Genomic DNA, 12,827 nt, shown 5'->3' on the forward strand with positions numbered 1-12,827 from the left:
AACCTTTACTTCCACTACTGATCCAGAATAAAAGTACAGATGGGGTCAGCAGCAAACAATACTCAGGAACATTAGGCAGGTTTACTCAATCCTGCTGCAGCTCAGTGGGACAGGGTAGACCTTAAAGTGCCTTCCCACTTTAAGTATTACTTCCACAACTTGCTACAAAAATCCAAAAGTCCTACCTGAAGCTTCTTTGGACTGAGGTTCAGCTGTTGCAAGATCCTGGGAACTTCCCACTCGAGATGGTACCTTTTGCTTGGATGCATCTTGTACGTTTCCTAAATTTTCAAGATCTGCAAAGCAAGGAAAGCAGGAAGTTTCACAGTGTGTTCCATGTAGAGCAAGTCAAGACATGATACTCAGAAAACCATCAATTTGATCACATCAACTTCCTGAAAGCTTTTTGGCTTCAAAACAGTATCTCCATGGCTAGTTAAGTCTAAGGTTCCCACTATTCAGAGCAAATGCTTTATAACAGAAAATTTCCAATGCTGATTTAATTTAGGTTAGGGCTGCTTGAAGAGGTAAAAACAGTTCAAGTATTCTAAGAATTCTCTCCCCAGAATATAACTTCTTATCTTGGCAGATGGAAAGAGTGAACAAGACTGCTAATTGACTAAAATATCCTAGTAACAAAAGATGTCCTGGAAAAGGGAAGAAACTAATACCACCAATTCAGAAACTCCAGTTTCTGGCATTGTATAACAGTAGGTATTTCAGAAAACTAAATATTATTTGCTGCAAAAGTATTGCAAGATTATGTGCTTGGTGAAGTTTCTCTGTAATGCCATTTAATGATCAGTTTATAACTTGTGTCATGAATCTCATGATTTACTGAAATAATCTGTCATTTAGTTTGTTAGAATAAAACAATCTACTAAAGGAGATTGTTTAAACACTGGGCTGCACAGACCAAGTATTAACCAGTGAGGATATGGTATCTACTTAAAAAAACCCCAAACTCTCTCTTACTAGGAGTAAGGTATCTTTAATATTGGTAACTTTCTTTAAAAAATTAGACTTTACTGCACTGCAATCTCTTCATTAATTTCTCAATTTGGATGTGATGAACTTCTGTTTAAACACATAACACTATCAAATATTACTTTAAGAATGTGCCATTATCCTTCTTTCCTTTCCACTTCAAATAGTGGTTATGATCTAAAGTTACAAAACCAGGAATATTAGACATCAACACTTACTTGAACCTGTAATTCACAGAGTAACTTCAATATAAGTAATCATACCTCATTTTCCATCATTGGCCTTGATTAGAATGTGGATATGCAGAAAGCCTTAGACCTAAATGATCTTCAGTTCTTTTTATAGTTGTGCAATCAAAAGCAGAATCACTCCATTACAGTACAGAGACTTCTGAAAAGGTTTCCTTAAGACAAACCTTACCCTGAGGAGATGGGGGCATATTCTGGAGGTCTATTGGCTGTCCACTGTCCAAAGCTTCCAAGACCACATTAAATTTCTAATGCAGTAAAAAAACAAACATAAGATTTATTCGAGTATGTCCAAGACTTGCCAGCTGCCACAATTAGTATCTGCCACGTGATGCCTGGGGGTACAGCAGAGAGGATGTTCAGCATTCAGGATTTTCTGTGTGCATACCTTGCCTGCCCTCATGTATTCCTTTGCTCTCTCCAGGTCCCCTTGCTGCTTGGCTTTTAGGGCTGCTAATTTGTACTCCTTCTGCCTCATGAGCAGCATTGCTCGTGTGCTGCTGCGCTGGAGATCTGTGAGGATGGACCAATGCTGAGACACACAGAGCACCCCAGATGTGCACCCCTTGCTGTGCCCATCTATGCCAACCCACATCTGAATCAGGCATTTTACAGATATTCTTCTTCCTCCAGTTAGAGGTCCTACCAGACCTAACAGTTCCACTTTTCCAATTTAAAAAAAAAAAAAAAATAGAAGGTCTTTCAGTCAATATCTCAAAACTATTCAAAGGTTGGAATTCCACATGTCAAATACTGAAGGAGAAACTGTAGCACAGGAAAAGTTAAGGGTACTGATACCATGCATATAAGAGCTCTGCAATAACAACTGATTCCACTGCCAGAAATTCAGCACTCCATGGAGAGCTCTGAGACATTCAGCAGGGAAGCTCCAATACAAGCAGTGCTTTGCTACACAACACAAACATTAGGGAAGAGGTAGCATTAAAACAGTGTTGCAACTGCTTCTCCTCTCAGGTCACAGTACCTGTTTCCACAGCAGGATAAGTGGCAGCACGACCTTGTAGAGACTCTGATTCCAGCTGCTCCACTGCCTCAGGAGAGCTCTGCTGCTCATCATCTGCAGCACACTCTGGGGAATCTCCTGAATTCTCTGGTTCCACTCCTGTGGCTTGAGATATGTAAGAACTCTTTCCTGTTGCAACAGGAGGTGGCATTTCTTCCTCATTGATTTTTTTGCCTTTCTTCACTGCAGCCAGCATGGTTTCCAGTGTCTGACAGAGATGGAACAACAATAGGCACTTCCATCAAACACATTACTAGCATAAAATCACTAAAACAAAAATTAATTCCCTTATATGTGATGGGATCTGTTACACACTACAGATTGCTGCCCTTCAGCCCCCTGTTTTTCTGCAAGGCCAACTTCAGCACCTGGGAAAGGTGTCCAGTTATATCAGAGCCACACAATGCAAAGGATTTGCTACACAAACTACATAAATTCAAGTACTTCAATACCCAGAACTACTGGATGTGACTCAATCAAGTTTATCACAGAAAGTCATCAAGGAAGCTGTTCATACCAACTGCAGAAGGATTTTATGTCTTTAAAACAAAATGAAACACATTGCTCTGAAAGGTCACTGCCTATGCGGATTTAGGGAAGGAAACCCATTTAATGCAAGGAAAAAATCCATTAAATACTAACAAAGGAAATGGAGCTTTGGCTGGTGACCCAGGGTAAGAAGATCTCCCCGTTTGCAACTGGGGTTAACTGCTGCTCCTTTTCTGAAAACCCTTCCCCCCCAAAATATTACCTCCCACAGTATTTTTATTTTTTAAATTTAATTTAAGGTTCAGACAAAAGATCACCATGAACTTGAATCCAAAACAAGTTTTACTTCTTGCATGTCCACAGAAACTGAAACAGAAGCACAGAAAGACAACGACGACGAAATCCCATCAGTGCCAGAATCACTGCTATTTTTGGTCAGCCATGACATTGTTTGACCTATTAAGTAACTGGCAGAGATACTTTAAACTGGCTGTGAGATTGGGGTTCAGACCAGTACAGCAACCCACACACGTGGGGGATGACAGACTGACTGGAAATGGAATTAAACATTAAGCTTAAAGTTCATGGTTCCAAGAACTACGTACAAGAGAGAACTCTACACCATTTGATGGCATATCATTGTGCTAATTAAGGAACTCTGACCTGTGAAGTGAGATCTAGTCTATTATGCTTGGTTACAATGCTTAGGCACAGGGAAACTCCCCTTCCCTGAAAAATAAAGGAAGTGGTAAACAGCACAGTAAGCTTCATTACCGGACAAAATAGCTGCCTTGCCCATTCCTCTTGCTCTCTGAAAGGTCAGGTGGTTTCGTGCACATTCCTTTCAGAGCTGGCAGGCAGGGGATACACAGGGACATTTTTCTTGGGCATTTCCTCCCCTGGGTTTGGCCTGAGTTGTTCCTCTTGTACCACAAGACACCTGGTATCTAGTGAGCCATGACATCCTTCTCTCAGAGCACAGCTCTGAGCTACAAAGCTTTGCTCAACAAGACAGAGCTGCTGCCTGAGGTGATGCAGGGGAGCAGATGAAAGCAAACAGGGAAATCCAGGCCCTGCACAGCAGTAATCACCAGGCACCACAACTCACTGCAAGCACGCCACCTGCCAGAAACCAGGCAAGGCTGGGGAACTGCTCTGTGCTGCAGCTTTTAATTGTCTGAATGAGAAATCCCGTTCTATTCATTTTCAAGCATGGTCAAGACACTCAGGGAAAGGCACCCCTTCCCTCTGTCTCACAGAACTGAGCAGAAGGTTAGTACCCAAGGAAAGGCAACAGGGATGAACTGGAATGTGTATGTCCTAGGAAAGCTCCTGAACTTTGCTTTAAGGTAACACTGAACAGTCACCACAGGTCCAATCCAAATCCCAACTGGTGGGTTTAAATCCAGCATGTACCACAAATCCTGCCCACAGCTACCACTACCCATACTCAACAGCAACAAAGTTCATGCACAAAAGGCAGCTGAAGTTACACCTTATCTGTGTATTTGCTGTATCAGGTTGGTAGTAAGAAACAACAAATGCTTTTAAAGTAACACAAGGTATATCAAAATCCCTCTCCCCCTTCAACAAATTCACACCCCTGGAAAAGACCACAAATTCATGCACCTGGAAAGATTACATTTCAGAGAACTGCCTTTACCTCCCCCTCACTCACACACCTGGTGAAGCCAACTCACCTTCAGGCCTCTCTCGTAGCGGCGGATTTTGGCCCCCTCACCCGACTCCCTGGCGTTGGAAATCGCTGTCCTGTAGTCAGCAATTCTCCTCTCCAGGGTCTGCTGTAGCTCACTGGTAACAGCAGGAAGTGAGGAGGTCTCAGAAAAAACAATAAAACAAGTCAAGAAAACTTATTTCATCCAGCTACACAAGTTTTCCCAGAGCACTGAAATACAAATACTCCTGTCCCACACCCGCTCCCGAGAACTGGGCGCGCAAGGAAGGAATAGCCCTAAAACAGAGGAGTGTTTGTGTGGCACTAATGGACCCTGGATCCACCTCTGGGCTTTCCCTCAAAGGCATCATAGAGAAGAATGGGTGGAGACATCTGGAAAACTCACAGTCACAGGGTAATTGGAGCCATGTGGTCAGTGAGTAGGTGAAGAGAACAGTAAAGTCTCTCAAACACGCACAACAGAGGGTGTGAAGGGGTATTTTGGCACAAATCCTGATTTTTTTTCCTTTCTTATTTTTAAAATATGCTAGTTTGCTCCCTTCTGGGCTTCAACCTGCTTCTGCAACAAGAGCTCTTTTTCCTCCTCCTACAGCCTGGAATTAGTTCAGTGACAAAAGCAGCCTAAGCAAAGTTATGGGTAGCTACTCTCAAACTCTCCACAGCTAGAGAGACCCTACAGATGGCTACTGATGTAATTACTGCCATTATCTCTACAGAAACTCTCTCAGTCTCATTTACTAATGGGCCCAATGTACAGGGGCACTGGAATCTGCAGCACACAACAAAAACACGCAGTAATTGAATAAAGGATTTGACTGCATGAGGACTAACAGCATTGGTTTCCACAGAGAAGACAGCAACAGTGCAATTTTCCCTTCCTTGGAAGACAGGAGACCTGTCTAAGATCCCTGTTTGTGATCCTCATACCAGCATGACAACAGTGATTCAGCAAAACTGTGAGGAACACGAAGCTCATTCCTACCTGTGACTGCAGCTCAGGTTGTTCATCCTCTGGTTCAGTTGGGGATGGCTCTGTTGCTATCAGTTCATCCTCACAGCTTCCTGTCTCACCTTCCTCCCCCAGAACTTCTTGCAATTCTGCCTAAAGTAAAAGTAAATGCCAACAAAAGGCTTTTCCTCAAAATTTTCTATGTTCTCAAAAGACAAAAATAAAAAATCTCAAGTTCCCAAATCTTTGGCTGGATCTTGAACCCAAGTGAAGAGTCTAAAGATCTTATATTCCAGCCTTTTTTTAAAATTTAATTTTATTTTTTATTTTTAAATGAAACTGGTTCCAGATGCCACTGAAAAGCCACACTGCAGCTCAAGATCATCACACAAATTTGTGGCTGGAGATCTGAAGTTGGAGAAGTTCAGAGAAGTGCTTTTACAGAGATCATGCAAACCTAAATCTGAAATTCCCAAAAAGCATCTACTAACAATGGCAGTCCAAACCACTCTTTAACATCTTTCCTCAAATCCTGCCAATTAGATTACTCACTGAAATTACCAAGAATTTCTTGGGAGACAATCTCTCAGGCCAAGTACTACTTGAAGCAGCAGCAAAATTGTGACAGCAATAACTTTAAGGAGAATCTCCCTGGCTGTATTTCACCAGCTGTCACAGAGTGGGATTCCTGCTGTTCTCCCACTTCTCTAAGACCCTCACACACAAGAATGTTAGTTAGGAAACTCTCTTGCTCTGGTGTGCAGGGGGTTGAATCCTGCAAAGACTTGTATCTAACATAATGCTTTTGCAGTATTTTAGCTTCTCACCACAAAGCTAACAAACATTTTTGCCAAATGCAGTTCTGTTTAAAAAAAAATACAAAAAAATACATACTAAAACTTATTGCTAACAGTTATGCATACCAACAGGTCTGTATCTTTCTCCAAGTCTTCATCATCTGCATCTTCCTCCTCATCTTCATTCAGGTCCTTCATACACTCTGCAGCCATCTTTTCAATATGATCCATGGGCAGAGGAGCTGTAAAAGCAAAGCACAAGGAGCCATAAACCATAAGTAACAGTTCATGCAGTCACTGGATATAAATCCTGAAGGAGTTGTTACCAGCTAAAGAGAGCAGTGACTTCCCCTCTTGTGTCACCTTTATCAGACAAGTTCATAGGTAAATGCAGTATATTCATGGATAAAGGTCAGACTGGGGAAGTCAGCATCCAGGAAAAGCAATAGTAGTGTTTCTGAGAGTAACAGTCAGGGCAGGCAGCAAGACACTTGCACATTTTCTGCCCTGCTGTCTAATGCCCATGAGATTTTGCCTTTTCCAAATCTTTCTTGGCTCCTTCATTTTGCAAGTTTGCTTCTGGTCTTCATCCTGAAAACTCTACTTAACTTCTCCTTGCTGAGTTCTCATCTCTGCTTCATGCTATGCCAACCACATCTTCCTAAACTATCAACTTCCCCCACACACTCTCAAAGGTGAAGTTGTTTGCACACAAATCCCAGCTGTCCGTGGAAATGCCTCTGATACAGTCATATGTCTGCACAGGGAAGTGACTCATCAGTGGCACAAAATATACATCTTCATGATAGAGCTTTACAGTCAATTTAAACAGATCCCACTCACTCCCTGCATTTGCTGTATCAGCTGAAAATTAACCCAGGTACAAAGCTGTTTCTGTTCAAATAATCTGATTTACCCTATCAGTGCTTCAGTGCTTATATTAAACATGTTGCAGAGTTTTGCTAAGGGTCAAATATATGAGCAACTCAGACACCAGGTCACATCCAAAGGAACTGGCTGTCCAGAAAACCCCATTAGAGGCAAAAATCCAATCAAGCCTCCTCAGAAGGTTTGTTCAGCTCTAATCCAGTGCACAAGTTGAGGCCACAATTTCAAACACACAAGTGGCTGCCCAGCCAGCATTTCTCAGTCACGGGGAGCAGGGATCTCTGTGCTGAAGATGATGCAATGGTACAGCTTTTGCTGCCTGCATGTTCAAGCTGGAGGAGGAGATCACTTCCCCAGCCCCATCAGAGCTCTAGGATGTAAATCCAGGAGGGAATTACTGCACCTTGTGCTCAGACAAGAACTGAGCACCAGTTTGTGTTGTACTGGATCCCTTTCTTCTGTCCTTTTTCAGACAGGATCTGTTTCTCCCCTGTCCCTACTGTATCCCCTCCTTTTTCCTCTCCATCCTGCCCTCACCATTACAATGTACCAGCTCTCCTGAGTCCCCAGTGCCAGCTGTCCAGTTGTCCATCTTCCACAAGCTTCTAATCTATACACTTCCAATGCTACCAGGAAAAGAGCAGCTGCCAATTATTCTGGAAAATCATTTTATGAGCCATAACACATACATTTAAAAAGCACAGTAAACATTAATTTTGCACTGTCTGAAGTTTCATTTTTCTCTTCAGAATAAAGAGACTGAAAAAACACGAGTAAGTGATATGATCAGGGTGAGAAGGAAGTCAGCACCTGAAAAGTTGACAACAATTCAAGAGCTCCTGATGCAGGTTCACCCTCAAAACATGCATGTTTCAGCCACGAGTAACCTGTGTCCAATGGCCAAAATTCTGCTATTGTGCTTTTTGTACAATTGTGCTTACTAGCTCTAAGAGTTAATCTGGAGAAGTGGAAATTATTTAGAATTTAGTTTTAGACAGAAACACCTCCTCTGTCTCTCATCAACTATGGTGTTTATAGAGTCACTATTTCTAAATATTTAAAAATCCTTCATTTCCCTGTTGCTCTGTGTTGCATTACAGGCAAATTACTGTAGAGTTGCAAATAAAGCTGTAGGTGCCCTAACCCTCCTTTCCAGCACCTCACACACCTAGAATCCAGGCTAGGTCCCATTTTCCTTGTCCCACCTCAACCACTTGCTGCCACTCCTCCCCTGCAGCTCAAACAGGCAGGGAGCACACCAGACCAAGGACCTGATCCAGCTGAAAGCCCAGCGCAACAAAAGTTTATTTTCATAGATCGGTTTCCTGAGCCAGCTCATCCATGTTTATCCACAAACACGGATCTGCTCAGAGGCAGAGCATGCTCACTAGTGTCCCTCTCAGCAGCAGCCTTGATTCACAGTAGATTCCAGCAATCCTGAGAAACACTGCATAGCTGCATGCAAACACTATCTGACAAAGCTAACAGATCCTTAAAATATCAGGAATAGTAACGATCCATTCCAAGAGACACACTAACCTCCCGCACAACACGAGCTACAGAATTTTCCCAACACAAGGTACAGGATTCTCCCAACAATTCCATCAGTTCCAGAATTTCCCTCTTAAAAATGGGATTCAATTTTGGTTACAGACTCCAAGTAACTAAAAATATAATGATCATTCAGTAAATTCATTCTTTAAACAAAACCAAAAGAACAACCAGATGACAAACAACCCACCCTCCAATTTCCCTTTAGAAATCATCCAGCACCTGCTACCTTTTTAGGACTTCATATGCTAAACAAGCATGTCTTAATTTAGTCACTAAATTGGCTGAGCCTCAGAGATCTTTTTCCTATGTCTACAAGAGCATGGAAAAAAAATCCTCTTACCCTTTTTGTGGAGTAACAACTTAAATCTTTCAAAGTAAAGGAAAGGGTAGTTGCAATTTCAGCTTCTACCAGTGACAGAAAACATTTTAGATAAACCTAAAGATTCTTTAGATGAATAATAACTTTGGATAAATTTATTAAAGGTAACTTTAATAAATTATCCAGGTTGCCAATAAATAAAATATTTTAACTTACTTTTCCCCTTTGGTTTCGATTTCCCTTCTTTTACTGGTGCTCCTGTGAGAGCAGCCAGCTCTGCTTCCAGGTCCCCATCATCCCCACCTTCCTCTGCTCCCAACAGCATCTCCTCAGGATTGAACTCTACAAACAGCCCCAGCTGGAGCCAAGGGAAAAGAACAATAAAGAAGAGTAAAAAAAACCTGCAGTCAGAACAAAGATGACACCCAAAAACATTACACTGCATGGATTATTTAGACATTTTCATGCATTCTGAATTCTGCTCTTTTTTTTTTTTTACAGCCCCCTGTCATACCACTTCTGTAACCAAAACAGTGCATACCAGGCACTTACAACTGATGCAAAGTACTTAAGTCTTAATAAGCCACAAATACTCTACACAAACTACGATTTCTTAAAAATCAAGCTTATTCAACAGTCTGGCAGAACAAGGTAAAATAAAATGTTGTTTGTTTTACTGAGCCTCATAAAGCAGATACCATCAGGGAAGTTCAGGGCAGTGCCTGTGACAGCTAAGCTAAAAAATATTCACTCATTGTTCACACACAACAGGTCTGACATGTGGGCACTGCAGAGGCTTCACCCTTATCTCTTGAAGAAGCTTTCTATACACAGAACTGTTCTGTACTCCTTGTTAGCTCGGTTTCTAAATCATGACCACACGGGAAGCACATGTACACACAGGGAAACACAGCCTTCAAAACCCAGCAATGCCCACACTGCACCACCCGGCTGGACAGATCATCAGCTCAGGGATAACATCTCAGGGAGTATATTAATAACAGCAAACACAACCCGACAGCGGGGGTTAGCACTCAATTGCACAAAACATGCCACAGAGAAACATCTTGATGTCTTGAGTCTAAAAGGCATTCTGCTAAAATGTTAGTTTATCACAATTTTTGTATTGCTGGTTAAGGTACTAACTGTCCCAGAAAAAAACATTTTAGTTGAAGTATGCTAAGCTTTTTTATAAACATGAATTAACTGAGTTAGATTCATCCTACGAGGTAGGTGGAGCAGCTTTCCCCAGACTTTTCCAAAGCTCAAGCCCCTGTTGGCTTATTGATCCTCACAGGGCCAAGGAAGCAGCACTTGAGCTTCTCTCCAGCACAGAAAAAAAACATCAGTTGTCATTATTACAAGAGTTAACAACCTTCTCCTGTCTCAAGGATCTGAAGTGCTGCAAGAAGCTGAACCTGCCTCAGTTTATAAACTAGTATGTGCAATAACTTTTTCTTTTAACCCTGTAGAAATTGAGGTGCTGGTGGCTACTGCCCTGAAATATTTTGTGTCCCTCCCTGAACTCTTTTATAATCCCAAAGGAGAATGTGAAGCATGGCTGAGAAACAGAGATTACAGCAACAGCACTCAAAATCATCAGCAACTTGTTTACTAGCCCAAATCCTGCCCTTGCCATTCCATAAGGCACTGGGCAGATCATCCAGGCACCCTCTGCCTTATTCATCCCCTGGCCATAGAACAAAACTAATGTATTTGCAGTCTGGGACAGAGTGGAAAGAAGGTCAGGACAAGATTTAAATAGGGAATATTTATAATGGTGATCTAAAGATTCAAGTTCAACGTGCAAAATGGAGCAGGAGCACATTTGATCTGTTCATTACCACACTGCAAGTGTACAAAGTGAACCCAGTGTAGTGACAAATTAAGTCAAAAACAGAATCCAGCAGCACCAGCTCCAGGTCTCTCAATCCATTCAGAAAAGCACATTTTCCAATTAAATTAATAATGTTAAAAAAAAGTTTAATACAACAGAAAAAAAAGTTACAAAAAACTTGCAACTGATACACTACTTAGCACAAAACGAGATTAAACTGAGTTAATTTGAAAGTGAACAAGCCATTTGTTTCAAGAAAAAGTCATCGTGCTGTAAGGCACACTGTGTGTATATATATATATGCACATACACATACATATATCTCTCCAGTCATTCCACCTGTTACTTGCCTCTATTCTACCTTTGAAGGTTTCTAAAGTTCCATTCAGCTTGTAACATATTCTTTACCTCTAACTATACTCTGGTTTTCTTCACTATTCTACACAGAATTTTGTCCTGGCTGTATTTCTAATTTTGACACTGTTGTCTGACTTCTCACACCTGTCAGCCCAGACTAAATCATGTTTCTCTCCACAGGCTTCTGAAACTATATCCAAAGGTAAACAGTATGAAAAAAACCCCAACACACAGACACATCTAAGCTCACTTTTAGCTACAGGGAAGGGACGTAGGCTTATCAGTCTATCTATTGCAAGAAAAAAATGACCATACACAGGGAAATTAAAATTAACTGTCTCTGGTTAGCAACTTATCGTTCCCCCATGTATGTTCCTGAAGTTGTTGCTTGATATTCTGGTTTTCTTATTTCTGCTTTCTTAGACATGTTAGGAAAGCCTTCCCAGAGCTACCGAAGTTATTATTAAACCTCAAAGTAGCTGGGCTAAGAAAATACTGTAAGCATGAGTCATGAGGTCTCATGCAAAGATTACAGCACTACAACATGTGGCTTCCCTCTGCTCCATATCAGCTATTTACTCTAAGAAGAATGCGTTAGAGGAGAAAGCAGGAAAACAGGCACCGCACAGTTTAATTTTTTTCATGGTCCTGCAGTTTGATTAAGGCATGGGAGATTCCAGCAGGAAAAGAGCAGCAAGAGCTCTGAACCAGCCTACCCTGAGGAGCAGCGGGAGCAGGAGGTTTCCCTACCTGCTCTGCAAGCACATCTCCCTGGCCCTCTGCCCTCCTTACCTGCTTCGCAACTGCAGCTCCCTGGCCCTTTGCCTGCGGGCTCTTTTTAGGTCTTCTGCCAAGCATGTTGGTTCATGAATTTCACAGGGCTGTCTCTCTGAGGGACTGAGAGCACACGAAACCCAAAGTCAGTACCCTGCCTGTCCCAGCGCACCGCGGGCCGGACGAGGGCAGGCAGCGCGGACTCGCAGCTCCCACCGGCACCCCCACACAGGAGAGGGCACAGCGGGGGCGGCCCCGCGGATCGCGCTCCCCAGGGCGCGGGGAGCCCGGCCCGGCCGCACCCCGCGCTCCGCCCGGCCCGGGCGGGCAGCACGCCGGGACCCCCGGCCCCAGCGGGGTGGGCTGGGAGCGCTGCCGGCCCGGCGCAGGGAGAGGCCGGCGGGGCGATGGGCTGGGGAAAGGACGGCGGAGGGGCCGCACGGGGACAGCCGGGCCCGGCTCACCTCGGCTCCGCTCCCGCCCGGCGCGGCCCCGGCGGCTCCGCGGCTGCGCCGAGGGGCGGGACCGGCTGAGGGCGGGCGGGCTCAGGCGGCTGTTCCCGAGCCTGGCGGCTGCTCTGTGTCCCAGCTATCCGCATCGCCAACCTGCGCTACCCGAGGGGACGCCTTTGAGGAAATCCTTGATATTAATCAATAAAAAGAGCTGGTTACCTGAACGACACGTTTCTTGCGGTATTTTTACGTTCTTGCCAGCAAAACAGTCTCCTCCGCTCAACCATTCAGCCCGGAGGGCAGAGTGGAAGTTCCCCTCAATTATGTCAAGTAATGAAATTTTAAGGACATTTTAACAATGTCAAGTATAAAAGTCACCGAGGAAAAGCTACAGAAACCACCAAGCCAAAGACAACGCAAGTCTTGACAAAGAAAGGGGATTCAGGCAATCCATTT

At 43.3% G+C, this 12,827-nt stretch overlaps 1 protein-coding gene across 2 annotated transcripts in view; it reads right to left on the minus strand.

The window, feature by feature from the left end:
* Positions 1–12,467, minus strand: part of CC2D1B (coiled-coil and C2 domain containing 1B) — a 28,688-nt gene extending 16,221 nt beyond the window's left edge. Inside the window, exons 1-10 of one of the 2 annotated variants that reach the window (XM_051799530.1) lie at positions 12,384–12,467; positions 11,938–12,042; positions 9,168–9,309; positions 6,317–6,432; positions 5,427–5,546; positions 4,449–4,586; positions 2,221–2,467; positions 1,624–1,748; positions 1,408–1,483; positions 186–296 (exon numbers count right to left, since the gene is read on the minus strand). In XM_051799530.1, coding sequence (XP_051655490.1) covers positions 186–296; positions 1,408–1,483; positions 1,624–1,748; positions 2,221–2,467; positions 4,449–4,586; positions 5,427–5,546; positions 6,317–6,432; positions 9,168–9,309; positions 11,938–12,003 — 1,141 coding nt within the window. In that variant the 5' untranslated portion in view covers positions 12,004–12,042; positions 12,384–12,467. Of the gene's footprint in view, positions 1–185; positions 297–1,407; positions 1,484–1,623; positions 1,749–2,220; positions 2,468–4,448; positions 4,587–5,426; positions 5,547–6,316; positions 6,433–9,167; positions 9,310–11,937; positions 12,363–12,383 lie in introns of those variants that run through there. The other variant, XM_051799538.1, reaches the window with a different exon arrangement.
* Between the last annotated feature and the right edge of the window lie 360 nt (positions 12,468–12,827).

Source organism: Manacus candei, unplaced genomic scaffold (genome assembly GCF_025592945.1).
Source record: "Manacus candei isolate 608988 ecotype Guabito, Panama unplaced genomic scaffold, ASM2559294v1 h1tg000005l, whole genome shotgun sequence".
NCBI classification, from domain to species: Eukaryota; Metazoa; Chordata; class Aves; order Passeriformes; family Pipridae; genus Manacus; species Manacus candei.